This window comes from Anabrus simplex, chromosome 6, assembly GCF_040414725.1.
Source record: "Anabrus simplex isolate iqAnaSimp1 chromosome 6, ASM4041472v1, whole genome shotgun sequence".
Taxonomy (NCBI): domain Eukaryota; kingdom Metazoa; phylum Arthropoda; class Insecta; order Orthoptera; family Tettigoniidae; genus Anabrus; species Anabrus simplex.
Window position 1 is genome coordinate 123,190,945 of NC_090270.1, and position 20,559 is coordinate 123,211,503.

The following is a 20,559-nucleotide window of genomic DNA, read 5'->3' on the forward strand; positions in this document are numbered from 1 at the left end:
CCCTCTTTCTAGCGGCGAGGATTGCAACTGCACCAGCTGCCAAAGCCTGTTGCACTCCTCTGGGGCAATGATTAATGGCAGACATGAAATGAAATTATATTGGAGGGTGTTGCTGTAATGAAAGATGACGGGAAAAACCAGAGTACTCGGAGAAAAACCTGTCCTGTCTCCGTCCAGCACAGAGCTTGTAAATTCAAATAGGTGAATCAGAAATGGCTCCAAACAAGGACTGATACAGTCAGGGTATTGCATATAGATGAAAGAGATAAGAGCAAAACAAGTCATTGTAAAATAGAAAAAGAAGAATAACCTGGAATGTGGAAAGGCTAGGTCAAGCGGCAGAGAAAACTTTGTAGACACTAATAAAAGGAGGCAATGAATAGTGTTTTGGGTAAATCAAGTGAACTCATAATAGATCACAGGGAATTACTAGACAGGAGGAAGGGATATTTTGAAAATTTTCTCAACGTAAAAGGAAATCTTTCTGGTGATGTCACGAACAACTGAGCTCTTTGGGAGGGGGAAGGACAATGAAGGTGAAATTACGCTTGAGGATGTTGAAAGGATGGTACATAAACTCCATTGTAATAAAGCAGCAGGAATGGCTGGAATCAGATCTGAAATGGTGACATTTTGGGAAGGCAGGTTGAAATAGCTTCATAGAGTAATAAGATTAGCATAGAATGTTGGTAAGGTACCTTCTGACTGGACAAAAGCAGTAATTGCACTTATCTGTAAGCAAGGGAATGGGAAGAATTGCAACAGCTATTGAGGTATTTCTTTGATCAGTACACCAGGCATGGTATTTACTCGCATTTGGAAGGGAGGGTGCGATCAGTGATTGAGAGTAAATTGGATGAAAAGCGGTGTGGTTTCAGACCACAGAGGAGCAGTTAGGATCATACAGTCATGTTCATAAAAAACAGAACACCTTGAAAGACTAGAGGTAGGAAGTTCACAGGACATGTTCATTATATGTTCTGCAAAAGCAATTAGCATTTCAGTCACCTAGGTTCAGCATGTGTCCTATTGCCTAGTAGGTACTGGGTCCTCCATGGGCATTGATAACTTGTTCCATGCGTGATGACATTAACGTGTATAAGGCATGAATGGCGTCCTGGAGTATAGCCATCCATGCTGCATTCATCTGGTTCCACAGTTCATCTTTGGTGGTTGGCATTGGGTCACAGCGCCGCACCCGTCGTTTCACCATATCCCACACATTTTTTATTGGCGACAAGTCCGGTGATCGGGCGGGCCAGTGCAACAGTCTGACATCCTGTGACAACAAGAAGGCATGTGTTCGTGTAGCAACATGTGGTCGCGCATTGCCCTGCTGAAATATGGCGTCTGGGGTGTCGTGCAGAAAGGGTATGGCTGCAGGTCGCAGGACGTCATTCACGTAGGTCAAACTTGTCACAGTGCCTTGGACATGCACCAACCTTACTGTGATTTGTGGTTGTACCCAATAGCACCCCACACCATAAGGCCTTGAGTAGGCTCTGTATGTCTTATACGAATGCAGTCAATGTGATGCCTCTCCCCCTGTCTGCGGTGAACCAAAATGCGGCCATCATTTTCAAACAAACAGAACCTGGATTCGTCCGAAAACACTACCTGCTGCCATTCCTGTCCCCAGTGACGTCATTCCATACATCATTGCAGTGTAGCATGTTTATGCACATTAGTCAAAGGTAGGCGGAGGAGTGGACGTCGCACCGGTAATCCGGACCGTAATAAACGGCGGTGGACTGTCACTCCTGATAGTGTATGATGTGTTGCACTGTTCCACTGTTGCGCCATAGCCGAGGAGGACAGAGATTTGTCCTGCAATGCCATTCGGATGAGGCGTCGATCTTCTCGGGGGATGGTTTGGGTAGTGTGACCAGACCTATCTCGTCATGTTCTATGCCCTTCTGGGAACCATTCTGTGCACACCTGTTGCACTGCCGACACACTTCGTCCCACACGAGCAGCAATTTCCCGGATGAATGCATCACGTTCTATCATGCCAATAATGTGCCCTTTTTCAAACGCACTAATTTGACGGTATGGTTCTTGCATACGTCTGTGAGGCATCGTGCATGTCTGCTCAAGTCACACTGATCCATTACCTTCGGTTTATAGCGACAAGAGCCGCAGGCACATTTTACCAGTCGGTGGTGGTGCGCAGAGATATCAATGTGGACCTTGAACCTGAGGGCCGACATGCTTCAAAGGCTAATCATTTCTTCAGAACTTACTAATGCACATGTCCTGTGAACATGAACTTCCTATCTGTAGTTTTTCAAGGTGTTCTGGTTTTTATGAACATGAGTATATTATCAGTATGCACCAGGTAATTGAAATATGCTATGAGATGAATAGACAGTTATGTTTCATAGATCTAGAGAAGGCTTACAACAGAGTACTGAGGGGAAAATTATTTTGCTGTACTGGGGACTATAGGATTAAGGGTAGATTATAATATTAAAAGCAATCATATCTGTATATCGCATTCTTGGCTGACCTCTTGGTCTTGAATATTTTAACTGCAGATCATACATTTTTCTGGGTATGCGATCAGGATCTACCCTTCGCATGTGACCATACTATTTGAGTCTACGCAGAGTTATGTTATCCTGCATTCTGCCAACTGGAGCCATGTCCCTGATGTTCTCATTACCAATTTTATCTCGTCTTATTTTGCCAACCATTGCTCGGACGAATCTCATTTCAGCTGCCTGACTCCTTGTTTCATCTTTTTTCCTCATGGTCCAGGTCTCACTCCCATATGTCAAAATTGGCATGTAATAAGTCAGATAAATTGCTCGCTGGCATTTCAATGGTAACTTTGTATTCCATATTAGGTCTCAGACAACTCTATAGAATGTTCCTCCAGCTTGAATCCTGCTGGTATGTTCCTCTTCAGTGGAGCCTGTTGCTGATATCATGCTTCCGAGATATTTGAATTTGTTGGACATATTGAGTTGTTTGCCCTCTATTTCAATGTAACCTTCAGGTTGACCATTTTTCTGCATAACCAACACTTCACTTTTTTTCTGACTAAATCTTAGGCCGCACCCTTTAGCTGTTTAGCTGTTACTGTCCATGCATTGATCAGGTCCTGAAGTTCCTCCTTGGAATCTCCCCATATACAGATGTCAATCAGCAAATAGCATGACTTTCATTTGTTGTCACCAACGTTTTGGCATACTTGTTATTCTAAAGGGTTCCATCATTCCTAATGGTGTTTTGACACGACTACTAATGTCTTCATATAAATTCTCAATTCGTTTTATTATGTTATTATTGATTCCACTGGTTCTCAGCACCAGACTTTGTCCCTGCTTACAACATCAAAGGCCTTTTTGATATCCAGGAAAACCAGCCAAAGGACCTTATTATGTTCATAATACTTCTCCATTAGCTGACACAGACCAAATATTAGATCAACTGTTGATCTGCCTTTCCGGAATCCGTATTGTTCCTCTGATAACTTTAATTCTATCAATGGTCTTATATTTCTTTCTAAAATCCTTTCATACAGCTTGGGAAGTTAATATAATTCCTCTGTAATTGGAACATTTCTTCCTGTCACCTTTCTTAAAGAGTGGAATGATGATACCCTTTTTCCAGTCTTCCATATCTTGTAAAAAAGTCTATACATCCACTGCTTTCCTGCATCACCCATAGATCTAATCACTCCACCACACACTTCATCAGTGCCAGGAGATTTTCCTGTTTTGATGTATTTCCATGCATATTCTATATCATTCCATGTCAGATCTGTTGTATTGTCTTCCAGCATTAACTAATCTATCTAATGGAATGTTTGTGATATCATTCACATTTAACAGCTTATCAAAATCATTCTTCCATTCTTCTTTGATCTCTCTGTCATCTGTAATGAGATACCCACTATCACTAGTCAGATAATCAGTCTGTTCTTTGTCCCTCTTATTCTTCATCATTCCATACAACATTTTTCTGTTGCCATCTACATCTTCATTTAGTTTATCACTCCATTCTTTCTGCTCTGATAACCTGTTTAGATTCTTTTTTCACCAACTTATAGAGTTCTTTGTCCTTATCTGTTCGACTTTTGAAATATTTTCTGTAGGCATTGTTCTTTTTAAGGACTGTGTCTCTTGTTTTATCATTCCACCATGGTGTCTCTTTCCATTTCCTTTTGCCATCTGTTCTTCCACATGTTTCCTCTGTTGTATTGACCAAGCATACCTTGAAATTTTTCTATTCTTCAACTGTTCCAGTGTCTGTTTTTGGTATTCACTGCTGGATTTTTCTTGATATTCTGTGGCCTTCTCTTTATCCTTCAATTTGCATACCTTTAATTTCTTGTCCTGGATGGTTCTTATTTCCTTCAACTTTTTAAACCTGAAACAACTAACAAGGAGCCTATGATCACTATCAGGAGACATACTTGGGAACACTCACATCCAGCAACATTTCTTGTACATGTATATGTACCATAATACAATCAAGGATGGACTCCTGTTGCCCATTCCATCCATATCTGGTGATTTTGTGACTTTTCTGTTTGTGATACCAGCTATTACAAAAAAACCTATGTTATTTCTCAGACAGAAATCGAGGAGTCTGCTTCCCTCACTGTCCCGTGGTCCCCATCCATGTGTGCACATGATGCTCTCATAACCTTGCCTATCAGACCCTACTTGGGCATTCATGTCACCAATAACAATGGTTCCTTCAGCTCTAACTTGCTCTTTGAAGGATTCTTCAAATAGGTCTTTCTGTGAACTGTCACAACCTACTTGTTAGGCATGGCACTGAATGATACTAATGTTCTGGGTAGGGTTTAATTTTAGATTGACTTGGATAATTCTGTCAGATTTGAAGTTTATGTCTATGCTGTTTCATTGAATGGCCCAATATAACACTCACTCCATCATACAGCTGAACTTCCTCCCGACCAATACAGATGGTTACAAGTAACTATTCTCATTTTGGTTCCGTATTGAAGTTGACGTATGTCTCAAGTATTATTACAATATTATAAGTCCACCTGTTCAATACAATACAATATGATCCACTATTTCATATGGTCAAATATTTTTTATACATAATACATTTTTATGTACTATGTATAAAAAATATTTGACCATATGAAATAGTGGATCATATTGTATTGTATTGAACAGGTGGACTTATAATATTGTAATAATACTTGAGACAATACAGATGGTAACGTTCTCTGAGTTCTTTTGACCCTTTTCCCTTCCACTTGGTTTCGCTCAGTCCTAGTACATTAATATTCCTCATTTTCACCAAATCAACACAATCTTCTATTTTCCCTGTCAAAGTAATGATATTCAGAGTTGCTACTCTGATTATGGTCGTTGTCTTGTAGATTTTAGTTCTCTTGCTGGAGCTTGATGGAACATCGAACGTTGAGCTGTCATTAATATCAATACCAGGAGAACTTGCGTCCTTACTGGGTTTGTTTAACACTCCGAGGCTTCTATTGGTTTTGAAAACAATTAAAAATTTCTCCCTTCCACTGACTTGCTAGGCCTTAAGGTTTGAGAGGATTTTCTGTCAGGGGTTGTCTCCCTTAGCCTTTGGCAGTCCTCTGCCTCACTGCAAGGCAACAGCTGATGAGTTTATGTGTCATTTCCTACACAAGGGTCTCATCTAGGTGTCTAGGTGTTGCTTTCTCCAATCGTCTGAACATGAATGTCAGAGGTTTATGATCTTTGTAGATAGAAAATTGTCTTCCTTCTAGCATATACTGGAAATGCTTAATGGCGGTATACATAGCAAGTAATTCTCTATCATTTGTAGAATAGTTCTTTTGAGAGCTGCTAAGCTTTTTTGAAAAGAATGCTAGTAGTTCTATAGAATCCTGTCGAACTTAATGAAGCGTGGCTCCTAGACCAAAATTGGATTCATCTACCATTAAAACCAGGGGTAAATCCTGAGATGGATGTGCTAGGCTAGTCTGTAGGTCGTTGAATGTCTTTTGAATATCGTCATTCCAATTTATTTGCGTTTTGTTCTTTTTGGCACCTTTAGTGAGATTAAAGAGCTTGGCTTGCATTGCTCAGACTGCATTCAGAATAGTACGTCTATAGAAATTGATGAGACTGAGAAAGTGTTGTAAATCTTGGATTGTTTCTGGTAGTAGGTAGTCTAAGATGGTTTGCACTCTGTCTGGAAGTGGACGTATACCTTTTTCGGATATAAGGGACTTAAGAAAGGGTACTTCTGACACCCCGAAGAGGAACTTGCTTATGTTGATACTGAATTGGTTGAGGCACTCAAAGAGTAGATACAGGTGACAATCGTGTTCCTTCTCATCTGCAGAAGCAGTTAAAATGTCGTCAATGTAGCAATAGAAAAAGGGAATATCCTGAAGCATGGAATCAATAAATCTCTGAAACAACTGTGCTGCATTCCTTAATCCGAATGGGAGATGTAAAAATTTGTACAGACCAAAAGATGTAATCGTAGCTGTTTTAGGCACAACATCTGGATGAACATGTATGTGATGGTATGCGGTAATAAGATCAATTTACCATCCAGTTGACTGTTGAAATCTTATATGGTATTGGATTTTTCTCGGATTGGGTTATGATGTTCAAAGCTGATAGATTAGTTGTACAGTCTAGGCGGCTGTTAGTCAAGTTAATCAAGAGGTTGAAATAGTGGATGAAATCTGCTCCTATGATTGGTGCTTGAATATCCCTTGATGAAATTCCAACAGAATTCTCTACGTAAACCTAGATTGAGTTGTAGAATCCATTTGCCATAGGTGTTAATAGTAGTGCCATTTGCTGCGTACAGTTGCCTTTTCTCCACTTGCCTTTGCTCCTTCAGAGGAGGGGGAATAACTGATATGTCAGCCCCTGAATCCATAAAGAATCTATGGCCTGTTGCCTTATCAATGATAAACAATCAGCACGACTTAATGCTTGTATCACTTGCCGCATCCATTGAAGAGTGAACTAGTTTTCCTGGTTGCTAGTATTATTGTTGTTGGAAGGGAGATATGAAAAAGGTTCAGTGTACTTTTGAGCTCTATCTCTGAATTTAAAGTGATAGCAACAGAATGATCCCTTAGTTGTATGTCTTTGTGGTATTTGGGAACGTGACCTAGAATTTTTTGTTCTGGAATGTGTTCTTCCTTGAAGTTCATTGACAGACAAACTTAACTGAGCTGTCTGAGTTTCCAAGTGAGCTAATCGGTCCGTTGCAGGAACTGCGGGTGTCGGATCATTAATAAACATAGGCTGGTTTGTTTGTTTGAGTGCTATACACACTTGAGTTGGGGTTGAAAACTCTAATATTTTGTCAGCCATGGTGGCCAAATTTTCTGAATTGTCACTGCTAGAGGCTAAAATTGAAAGTACCTGCATTGGCAGACGTTGGATAAAAATGGACCATAAAAAAATCATATTGCACTTCGGTTTCTGCAAGGTTATGTATTTTGCGTAGAAGTTATTATTATTATTAACAAATACATCACAGTTGGGAAATATCCCGGTTGCAGTGATCACCTACAATAGTGTGATAATAAAGTTAAAACATATTTACCCAACAACAACAACAACAACAAAGTGTTTTTGTAAGTGTAATATGTGTGTGTCTGTGTGTGTGTTAGTGGTAGTCAGTGTAAGCATTTATCAGGATGTTGAGGTGAGTTGCATGCTATTTCTGTCATACTATTTCGTTAACATTCCGTTATTCAGCTGATCCAGAGCTCTGTACCTGACACTGGCCTTGGCAACATTCCCCCTCTCACCCTGTCACCTCCCACCACTGGCTTGCTCCTCAAACAGGCATTATCTCCCTCTACCAACTGTTTACAGTGCTGCCATGTCAACGCACTCTCCTTGGTAGCGCACTTCGACGAAATTCAAGCCATAATGAGAGAAAATAATATCCATATTTTTGCTATTAGCGAAAGCTGGCTTACACCGAGCATACCCTCTGGTATGGTACAACTTGACCGGTATTCCCTCTTACGTTATGATAGATCCAATGGCAGAAGAGGAGGTGGGGTGGCCTTGTACTGCAGAAACAACTTAAAAAGCCGGGTGATATGTGTATCATCTAACAATGCACAGCTAGGGCCAGAATTCATGTTTGTTGAAGTCATTATTAACCAACAGAAACTCCTTATAGTTATTGTATATAAGCCGCCCAAAATAACAAATATGACTGAATTCGAATTTCGCTTACTTGACCTACTGCCTAGTTACGAGCATATTATTGCCATAGGTGACTTCAACACTAACCTACTTACTAAAACGCATGAAACTAAACAATTTATCGACATGTTTTCTTCCTGTGATATGACCATCCTCCGTTTAGAGCCTACTAATCACACTTACACAGAAAACTACGAAACACACACACGCTCATTGACCACATTGTGACAAATAACCCAAACAAAGTTATAACTCACGGCCAGATTCCAGTCCCAGCCATCTCCACTCATAACCTTATCTACCTATCCTACTCCCTCCAAATGCCAAAACATAAACCTAAGTATGTTATTTCCAGAAACACAAAAGACATGGATATGGACGAGTTAAGACATGACGCTTATAATCTACCCTGGAATGACATACTCCTATTCGATGATATAGACGCGAAAGTAGACAAGTTTAACTCCCTTGTAATCACTCTGTACGATAAACACGCCCCTAAGAGACAGATAAAAGTTACTCGCCCATCTTGTCCCTGGCTAAATAATGAAATTAAAAACATTATAGCCCACCGCGATGCACTTTACCGACGCTTTAAACGATTGAACATTAAAACAAGAATAATAGTTAACACCACCTTTCCAATACCTATCTTTCTTTATATATTGAGGAAATAAACATTACAACGTTATTCCTGTTTTAATGTTCAATTCTGATGTCCAATACGGTCTACAATGAGATTTATTGCTTTAAACGAACTCGTGACCAAAGTGACTTCGAAAATTCTCGGGTCCTTAGAAATAGAGTTAAACAGTTCGTTAGAAACCGTAAATTTACTTACTTGCGAAACATGACTGCAAACATGAATTCTAGCAGTGCTTGGAACACGCTTCGTTCCTTAGGCATACGGAAACCTCAGCAACAACCCCATGTGTCAGACAGACATACCACTCGATAAGTTAAATGAGTTTTTCACTGAAGAAAGAACACCCCCTAATGTACTAAATTCCCCAAACTCAGTACCCAATTCCGTTATGAACCCTTTACCTGACCAACAACATTTTACATTCCACCCTGTTACTGCTAATAAAGTTAAAGTATTATATTCTATCAAATCAAAAGCCAGGGGAGTGGATGATATCCCTATAACTTTCTTACACAACGTAATTGGTGCTATTTTACCAATTATTACCCACATTTTCAACTACTGCCTTAAAAACGGAATCTTTCCTTCACTATGGAAACTAGCCAATGTTATCCCTGTGCCTAAGAAACCTGACCCCTCCCTACCATCCGACTACAGACTAATTTCTATCTTACCAGCGATTTCCAAAGCACTTGAGCGTCTGGTTCATGAGCAGGTGTTGGAATACTTAAACAACCATTCTCTCCTAGACCCATTGCAATCTGGGTTCAAGAAGGGACACAACACAGCAACTGCCCTGCTGAAAGTGACTGATGACATATGGCACGCAATGGACCAAAGACTGGTGACAATACTTACTCTCCTCTATTTCAGTAGCGCATTTGACACTATAAACATGCAGACTCTATTAAACAAGATGCAATCTTACTACTTCGATCAACAAACTATTAATTTCTTTTCATTGTACCTCAAAAATCGCGCAACGAATTACAACCCTTGATCAAACCTCTCACTGGCTAACCAGGAAGGAAGGCACGTCGCAGGGTAGTGTTTTAGGCCCATTGCTCTTTATTCTGTACATAAACGACATTTCATCTAATTTAAAGAATTACAAATTTACTGTCACTGTAAGACCTCTGATTTGCCTCATGCCATAACAGGCATCAGTGCTGACCTTCAGCGACTTAATGCTTACTCCTTGAAAAATTCCCTCCTTCTTAACCCCTCCAAGACACAAGCAATCATTATTGGCTCTCAAAAATTGTTGGCCACACTAAGATACGAAACTATTCCTCCAGTTATACTGAATGGTAGAGTTATTCCATTCAGCCAAACTGTGAGAAATCTTGGAGTGACAATGAACAAAACTTTAAATTGGTCTGAATATATTAAGAATGTGTGTAAAAAAATATTTTCGATACTTCATTCGGTTAAAAGAAACAGCGATATTTTACCTTGCAGTGTGAGAATCAAACTCATACAAACACTAGTGCTTCCCGTCCTCGACTACTGTGACGTCATTCTGGTAAACGCAACAAAAGAGCAGACTTCAAAACTTCAGCGAGCGCTTAATTGTTGCCTCAGATTTATTTACAGTCTGAGTTGTGATACACGTCACCCCATACTATCACACTAGTTCATGGCTGAAACCTGACAAACGACGAACGTATCACATACTGATACAGATATACAGACTGCTCTCTGAAGACAGACCACTATACATTTCATCCCAGCTTAAGTATTTTTCCTCCTTTCACAGCAGTAATACCCGCTCTGGTTCCTCCCTTTCTATTCCTGTTCACCGATCCTCTATGTACAACAATTCCTTTGTTGTGGTGGGTTCTAGACTTTGGAATTCCCTGCCTGTCAGTGTCAGAAATTCCACTTCATTACTTAAATTTAAGACTGCTTGCCAAGACTACCTGCTGAATGCAGCTGACTAACTTGTATGATTGGAAGATCGAATGAATGTGAGTTAGAAAAGTGTAATGTATTTTTGTGTAGATTATTATTTACTATATAATATTATGTACTCAAACTCTGCTCTCAATGATGTATCACTACAGTGGTTAAGTGTAAGAGCGGGCCAAGAGCCCTAATTTCACCACCTACAAAGGCATAATAAATAAATACAACAAAAGTACAACAAACAATTCCATGGAAAAAATATTACAAGAAATACTACTTGTTTAACATTCTAAATCCAGCATCATATACGAATTCACTCACAGCTTAAGCATCTCCAGTGCTTAACACTATGGCTTACTATACTATAGGTTCAACTTACTACTAGCCTGAGATTACAACACATCATATACAAATTCACAAAAACCTTAAGTATTTCAAAATTTTACACTGTGACTGACAACAACAACAATAACAACAACAACAAGAGTATAACAAGCAATTCCATGGAAAAAATATTACAAGAAGTACTACTTGTTCAACATTCTAAATTCAGCATTATATACAAATGCATAAGTATTTCCAGTGCTTAATACTACAGCTTACAATACTATAGGTTGAGCTTACTACTAGTTTAATCCCTCAAGCTGGCAATTTAATCTAGAGCTGTTCACTTCTCAGGTGGTATTTAAATTGAAGCTCAGCAGAGGTTTAACCATCATGTTAAAGAATTAATAATGTTAAATCTACGAAATATATCGTAATGAAAATTTTAAAACTACTTACCGAGATCAAATCCAATGTTTCTCAGCAATATATGTGACTGCTGCTTTTCAGGGTTGTCCATAATTACACGCAGTATTTAAAAAAGTATATAAGGGAATATAAATTTTTATTTCAAGTCTGTCTTTCCAGAATGTAAGGGACTCATCCACAGAAATATTTTTGGTGGGGATGTAGGCCGTCTGAAAATTTCAGTTTATAATTTCCAGGAAAGGCTGAATTTTGAAAAGCTTTTAGGTCCCATATATGTATCCCATGTAGAATTATCAACAAAATGTAAATATTGCAAGATGAGTTCAAACCTGCCCCTTGCCATTGTTTGAGGTAATGTAGGAGTTTCTAGAAATCCATCCCTCATGAAATAGCTCTTCATGGTGGGTTTTTGTCCACATGAACATTACAAGTACCAAGAACGCACAAATTTCCTCCCCTGTCTCTGGCTTCTACTTCCGGGCGCACAACCTTATTTCCAAAGGCACGCCATGTATACACTGCCATGTACCTATTTGTTTCTCGAACAATTAAGTCAATCACTTTTGTTTTCGAAAAATAGCAAAATCTTCTAGAATAGACGCAAAATGCCTTCTTGTACTTGGCACACCCATGAAGGCGATCTTTTGTGTGCTCGTGACGATATCTACCTCTCGCCACGACCACTGAACAGCGGACAAAGTTATTACGGCTGAAGCTATTTCTTCTTCATCTGCACTGTCTACCACTTCTCCAACAACCTTTTGCTATGCATGGTCACTGTCCATATCACTAGCAAAAATATCGCTTCCCGATACGTCTCTTCCACTACTGTCATCTATCAAACCCAAACCAGTAATCTCCGTGCCCGTAAGAGAATGAGTCGGTCCAGCTGATCCTCTGCGACTGAGTAGCCACTAGTCTGCGAAGCAAAAAAATATCTGCGCAGTATTTGCTTTTGGTGCTTCCCCTTCATAAGTGGCAAGAATTTTCAAGTAGAGTTCACAAAATATTCTCAAGATGGCAGGAAAGAACGTGATACCTTTTTAATCAAATACCTAGAAACAAAATAGAGCACGTCTCATGTTCTGTCCCTTATCAATATGATTCAAAAGCAACAGATATCAATCAGTTTCGTATTCTAATTATGAAACAGAGATGACATGAAAGTACGTAACTTCTCAATTCATAAGGTGAAAACAAATTCCGCAAATCAGCAGTGTTACACGAGTAATAGGCATTCGAACTTCCGCCTGCGCCGGTCGTTTATGGTACAGAGACTTACAAAAATAGGATTTGTGAGTAGGATTTGATACAGAAAATGAAGCTGATTTCTTGCAATCGTTTGTAGTACGTCGAATAGGCTAAACGAGTGGAGTCCCCGGGGACGTGATATGTACGTCGAACTGGCCTGAGTGGTTAACATTACAACACTCATATGCAATAGTAAATTGTATTTCCAAATAGCGTCTAATAGCCCTGCCTCCCTGTTTCAGAACCTCCCGAGCAATATCATCAGGCCCTGTCGACTTATTCTTCCTTAAGTTCTTAATTTTTCCTGAATTTTTCTACGGCTAATTTGGAAGAGAGATCAATCAGTGTTATCAATAATGCCTATCGTCAGGCTATTCTGCTCATTAAATACGTTCCCATACCAATGATTCAATTCATTAGCTATTAGTAGATCATCAGTAATGACCAGCACCTTCTGTGGACATTATCATTGACACATCATGGTTGGCTCCTTTCCTTTTCCTAAGATACTACTTATAGAGATTTTTCCATCCATTTTGCCTGGAAGAAAGTATACCTTTTATATATTTGTCATGAGCATCTTTCTTTCCAGAAGCAAGTTCTTTGGACAGCTTGTGAAACCTATTCCTATGCTCCGAATTAAACTGCCTTTTGTTGTACGCTTTCCTTACTTTTCCTTTAGCCCTTTGCAATCCAATTTTCTGTCACATGTTCCACATGGTAACCAGTTATATCAGGCCACGCTTCTTTCAGGTTCTTGTAGAGACGAAGCACAATTCTAGAGGTAAAGAGGAGGTCAGGTTTGATAAGGCTTTCAGTTGTCAATTTTCCATAGTAAGGCACAAAGGATACAATGTATCCACAAAGAGTCCGCCAAAACATACACACAGAGCCCCCACTTAGTTGGTTTCTTGGGGTTGTAGGTTATAAAGGATATTCTTCCCTTGAAACCAGCAACAGACAACTGACAAGTTTGGCCCAGGTATGAAATATTCCCTACATTTACTGTCAACATATTTTAGAAAATTACTGACTTTCTGAGTTCTGGTTCTAAGGCTGGTACCTTGATTTTGAGTGTTTTCTAAATAGAGCATCCAAAATATTTGAAAAAATGTTTCCTAGTGAAAATTTCATTGAAGAAAGGCACACGAGAAACAAATTCTTTGGACTAGTAATCTTTCATATCTGGCAAATGAACAATTCCTATATTGATTATTAGGCCTAAGAATGCCCACATTTCTTGTTCGATTACATCCACCCAGTCATGCCAAATAGAGGATTTAGACAAGTTTTTCTTACAAATTTCCTTTCTTGCATAGGAATTAGTTTCCGTTAATAATTTTTATCGTCAGTGCAGGAGTGAAAAATAACATAAAAACCTGAAGTGGAGGGATGCAGCTAGGAGGGACCTGCGGTCCACTAGTTTTCTGACGTAATGTGAATAACAGTCTAGGAGGCTCACTATCATGAAATGTTACATTCCGGTAAACGCTATTGTCATTTTCATTCCGATTTGTATGTGCGGAAGTATTCTCAGCATCACTGTTACTCAAATTATCAACACTGACCTGAGAAGAGTGATCATTGCTGTATGCCGTATCCCCTTCTCCGCCCCAGCCCATTACCTTTGCATGTCTTCTTGCTTTTCTAGCAGTCACTGGAACTTCCTCTTCTGAATCATCAGAAACAGCATATGGTCCAGGATCATTCCATGCTTCACACACAGCTCCAGTCGCTGAAGTTTCACTTGCAATGCTGGGGTTCACTACAATATCTTCACTTGTTAGTTTTCTAAACTCTTTGTCTAATTCAAAGAAATAATCGTCACTGCTGTCTAAATAAACATGCATATGTATTTCTTCTTCATTTATATTTGCCGCTTTTTTATCGCAAATTCAACTGAGACAATTCGCATTCACAGATAAACACTCCTAGTACAACACGTGCAGCACTACTCAATGTAAACACAGCTGACAGGCCGCGGGTAACCATGACGATACACGGCTATGTATATCTCGTATTATTTCCATGGAGATAACAGAATGGCTTCCTTTGTGCACAAAAATTTGCTCTGGAAACTCCAGGGATCTCAGTCAGGTCAAAGAACTTCAATAAATAACTTCTCAAGTAGAACGAAACATGTTGAGGTAACCTCGGGACCTCGACGTTGGGCCGGAAAAGGTTAAGGCTCCTAATTTTACTATTGTAGTATTTGGGATCTGGGTTCCGTTTTAGTGGAGCACAAACTGCTCAATAGTTGTATTAATAATATCAACAAAATTATCCCACATTACGTTTATGTGCCCACCTTGTGATGCCCAGCTGGGAATTATTTGCCATAAAAACTCTTGGAATTTAAAGGGGTCAGCTTTACTATACTGGTATACTTTTACTCTCTCCTCATTATCTAGTTTAGTGTTTAAAGAATATCTAATATTTAATTCTGCATCAGAGTGGTCGCTAATTCCTGGTACTGCCATACAACTAATGTGTAAGTCATCGGGTCTTACAAGATAAACATCTAAAGTGTTGTTTCCTCCTGTAGGAAAGTCTACTACTTGGGTAAATCCACCATCCCTAATTAGCTTGTTTACCGCGACCTGGCTGTAGCCTCTTCCCGTAGCCTCGCCAGACCAGTTTGTGCCCGGAAGATTGAGGTCACCTGCAATTATAAAACTTTCCTGGTCATTCTTGGCTGCACACATAACATCGTACGGCCTATCGAGTACCAAGAAGTTGTTACCAGGCACACTATATATTCCTATTATTTAGATGGGGGTTGGCATTCCCTTGATCCATGATTTGCGCACACAGCATTTTGTGATCCTCATCAACCCATTTTAAACAACTGCCTATGTTCTTACGCATACAGATAAATACTCCACCACCTCTAGACTCTCTGTCCCTTCTATATATAATGAAATCACCCTGATTTATTTCACTACTATTTACATTCCCATTCAGCCATGACTCTGTACAAATGACAATATCCACATGGTATGACTCAGTAAGATTCCAAAATTCAATAATTTTATTTTGCACGCTTTGACTATTCACCTGCAGTAGTCTTACAAGGGGACATTCCATACTCATCATCACCAATTTCGCTCAAATTTATAAAACATGCAGGGCTTGGCTAGAAATGAAAGTACCCAAAGTGGGAACTCCAGATGGCCAAGCGTATAGAAAATAAAAATATTGACGCGGCTCTCGCACTGTATAAGCCACTTACGTTAGCCCGCGCGCCGAGCAGTAGTTGGCGTAGCGGTAAGAGCTTGGACTAGTAATTCGACGGTTGTAGGTTCGACTCACCGTGTGGAGAACATTTTTCTCAATCTTTATATTATTCATTTATTTTAATTGATTTTATTTATTTATTTATTTATTTATTTATATGCAAAAGGAATATAGGACGTCATTTTTTTAATGAGCGCACAATTGTAGAAAATTTGGAGTTGTGAACTTTCCTGATATGTTCAAACAGAATTTATTCTTTTTTCTCCTTTATTGACTCACTTCCTTGGGGAATGTGCCATAAACGTGAATAATCGTTTCGCTGTAAGATTAGTTTTCACCTGACAAGTGAAGGTTGCTCCTGGCGCCTGTACACAAACAATATATTCTTGGCGCAGGTAGAAAAAAGTCTGACAATGAAATCCCAATTTTTTTACCTTTTCTATGTCTTTTGCGTATAAATAAATAAAATGAATTATTCACCTATTTGCTTAATTGGAAAATTAATAATATAAAAGTTGGCAGAAAAAACCAGTATCCACACAGGGAGGTGAACACACGACCATCGAACTACCAGTCCGAGCTCTTACCGCTACGCCAACAACTGCTCGGCGTGCGCACTAACGTAAGTGGCTTATATGGTGCAAGAACCGCGTCAACATTTTTATTTTTTATTTCTATACGCTTGGCCATCTGGAGTTCCCACTTCGGGTACTTTCATTTCTAGCTAAGCCCTGCATGTTCTATAAATTTGAGCGAAATCGGTGGTGACGAGTAGGGAATGCCCCCCTTGTTAGGGTGTTACCTCCTTAGTCTATAATCCATGGCTGCCCATTGCCCGTCATCAGCTTCAGTTGGCAGCTCTCCTCCGACTCCAGTCTTCTCATCCTTGCCGGCGCGACTCAATGACTCTCTCATGTAGGTTTCATAACTCGTAGGAGCCTCGCCTGTTCAGGTGCAGTCCGTTCCGCGCGAAGTCCCGGTCTCCTATCCAGCAATCAGTCTCCACATACACCAAGTCGCTGCTGACACATCCAGTCCACCCAGTCGTTCAAAGTCTTCACCCACCGTAGAGGTACGTCTTCCCTTCGCACTGCACCACTAAATATGATCTTACCGAGCTCGATAGCTGCAGTCGCTTAAGTGCGGCCAGTATCCAGCCCTGAAAATGGTTTTACGTGGTTTCCCATTTTCACACCAGGCTAATGCTTGTACCTTAATTAAGGCCCGGCCGCTTCCTTCCCATTCCCAGCCCTTCCCTGTCCCATTGTCGCCATAAGACCTATCTGTGTCGGCGCGACGTAAAGCAACTAGCAAAAAAATATATATATATGATCTTCTCATTCTTGAACTTATTCTTAGCTGCACTCGCCAGTTCATGCACCTCTCCCATTAAATAGTCTACTGACCCCTTTCTTCTAAGATCATTGGTCCGTACATTCAGCACTAACACTTCCACATCATCGCTGTCTTTCATTCTTTCAACCTGCTGAGACAGCTGTTCAATTTTTATTCCTGGATAACACTGTACCTTTTTACCAGTCCAGTGTATCATCGAGTCACCCATGATGAGTACGTCATGTGAACTTTTTGTGATTGAATCACTTTCCTGCCCTGGTTCAACTGTAGGAATATAATCAGTTTCTGCTTCCTTGTTCCTTTTTTGTGATATTTTCTATCTGTGCTTTCACTGTTTCTTTGAATTCTGCAAACTTCCGCTCTAGATTCTGTATTTTCAAGTCTCTCGCCTTGATTGCTTCCTTCATATTTTCCACAGTGTCAGATTTTACAAAACCAAAGGGTGTCCCGACAATCTTCTTTCTTCACCTTAGCACAGCCGAAGTGGAACCACTTTAAGCACATCGCACACTTGATTCAATTAAGTTCTTGCTACACGTTGAACACTTAATTGCCATCACTTCTGTTGGGGCTTGAACATCACACTCCACTGCAGGTCCTGGGTTCAACTCAACACCACCAATAACCAATAAGGCCACTATAACAACTGCCAGGAACCACAAGTTACTAGGTCCGGAAAGACCACACTGTCGCGGCCAGGAAGGCCTCGCCCACCCGTACCACATTCCTATCCTCGCCCGGTAAATTTCCAACGTACAACCCATGGTAAACAATTTCACCTCAGAGCGCTGGGAAAACACGTCCGTCATTTCAACAGCTCACCCTTGAGACAAGTATGCTCGTAATTAATGAACTTAATATCATCAAAGCAATCGGTTGTGTGGATGTTAAATATTGAATTTTTGTTTTGTTTTTAGATTGATTGGTTCTAATTTTACATCACCAGTGCAAAGGAGATACATTTTTTTTTTCCAATTAAGTTTCTTGCCTTGGTTTTTGGTTTAAGAAAAGCTCAATTCTCTTCTCTATTTCAATGTTCATTCTTTATTACTAGGCGATAAATTTGATTTCCCGCTCTTCTGTCTTTGATTGTTATTTACCCCATTTTGTTGCATGAAAGTATGTTCATCCTTCAGACTGTGAATGACATGAAATAGGCATGTATTCCAGTACATGAAGAGACTGAATTGTCTTGTGCTTGCCGCTCACGTGTATACTGGAACAGTAGTGTCTGATAATTATAGGAAATAAATTAATGGCTTGTATTATTACTGTTTCAGATTGTAGAAATGTTACTTGCAAACCATGCTGATATAAATATAGCTGATAAAATAGGAGCTACAGCACTTCACCGAGCAGCTTCCAAAGGCAATACAGAAATTGTCAAACATCTTCTGAATTATGGCAGTCAATTAAATATTAATGCTACCGACAATTATGGAAATACAGCCTTGTAAGTATGTTTTTACAATTCTTTCTTTGGATCCCTAATGATGATGATTATAGTATATAGATTATAGTAATAATTTGCTGGTTATGGAAGTACAGTCTTGATAAATGTTAAGCAAATAAATCAACCTAGTTTCTTATATTAAGGGGAGGTGGTACACCTTTTAATGTCCAAAAAACACTTTTTTTTTTGTTCATATTTTTTGATAGTTTAGACCTTATTTGATAATATACTGCTTGTTTATTTTGTACAAGTCATCCCGTAAGGGCTCGTGCCATTTAAATGTCACTCTGACAGCTGTGGACACGCCCACTTTTTGTATAACAGATATATTTTTGCTGCATTTTAAAAAAAAATTGAATTTCGCTGCATGTACTCTCGTTATAGGGTTGGTACAAGTGTTGCGGCTTGGCGGGTGACGCTTGTCTTTTGTTTTGTGTAATGGCTATTGTTTTGAACACATCCTGTTGTGGAATGTAAGCACAAAGTAAAGAAGTATTTTTGTGGGATGCCTAGCTCAAGTAGATTGTTCAAGAAGCGCCGTGGAGGCCCTGGAAGGACAGTGTTTGTTGGCTATAATACCTTATGTATGGGATTGTATGATGCGGTGCTGATCTATAATGAGGGCTGTGTGGGTCGAATTATAGTGCTGGAAAATTTAGGAATTTATCCTGGCAGAAACATGCGACAAATTTGTAGTGAAAGTGATGCAGAGCGAGTGAGAAAGGCTGACCTACAGGCTGATATGGTGATCAAGAGGAACAGGGTAATGAGCAGAAACAGGAAGAGAGCAAGGGAAGATGACTGTGATGATCCAGATGATCCAGAATATGCACCAGGGATGCACTAGGCAGTGTGTAACTTTAATTCAGTTTTTCCAAAGGTATAATTTTTAAAGATATTCAGGTATTTTTCTCAGTATATATTTAAGCCAGTTAAATGAAATTTTTACCAGCTATTTTACTGTGTTTGATGAACATACTGACATTAATTTATGCCTCTAACTCAAATAGTTCCAAAGTTATTGAGTATAACACTTCATATAAAGCAATTATTTTTAGCAGTAAAGTAAAAAAATGTTTCTGCTATGTGTGAGGTTAGGTGAAGTTATAAAATTGTCAGTATATACAGTAAACATTCCTTTTGAGCCATACCAAATTTCATCATTCTAAGCTTCATAGTTTTGTAGGAAAATACTTTTAAATACGGACAATTTAGCATTGCCAAGATAGGGTGTATTGAAATCAAATGTACTACCATTCATTTCATCACACTGCATTTGCCTCATAGCAAATCTGGTTAAGATTGTCAAAAGGGCATAGAATGCAATGCGTATGATAGTTCCGTATCAGTGGATCTGGTCTCTCGCATCTGCTTAGTGTGTTATTGCTGTTGAAACACTCTATACCAACCCACACCCCTGCGGTCTCCTTTCAGTCACCTCTTACGACAGGCACAAGAAACAAGGGATATATTCAGCCATTCCCACCCACAGAGGGGAAAAAAACTGTCTGTCTGTGGGTACTGCGATAAGTCTCCTGCCCCTGCCTCAGATACTATGAAAATTTTATCTGCTTCTAATTTAGTGCAGATTCCCTTTAATCTTATTAATTCTGAGTACTGAGCCGTCTCATCTGCCACGTACTCTGCACTGATGTCTGCTTTCTTTACTGTAGTTGCTGTTGAGGACTTAACTCATTACCCTGAGCTGTCTATACTTACGATCACTGGCAAGAGGGTGCCCCAACTTTATAAGGCCTGCAGAAATTGGGCTGTTTGTTGGC

General features: G+C 39.6%; 1 protein-coding gene across 1 annotated transcript in view; it reads left to right on the top strand.

Moving 5' to 3' along the window:
* LOC136875537 (26S proteasome non-ATPase regulatory subunit 10) overlaps positions 1–20,559 on the top strand; it is a 60,552-nt gene that overhangs the window by 23,853 nt on the left and 16,140 nt on the right. Inside the window, exon 4 of the mRNA XM_067149085.2 lies at positions 18,606–18,778. Within this exon, the coding sequence (XP_067005186.1) occupies positions 18,606–18,778 (173 nt within the window). The remainder of the gene's footprint in view (positions 1–18,605; positions 18,779–20,559) is intronic.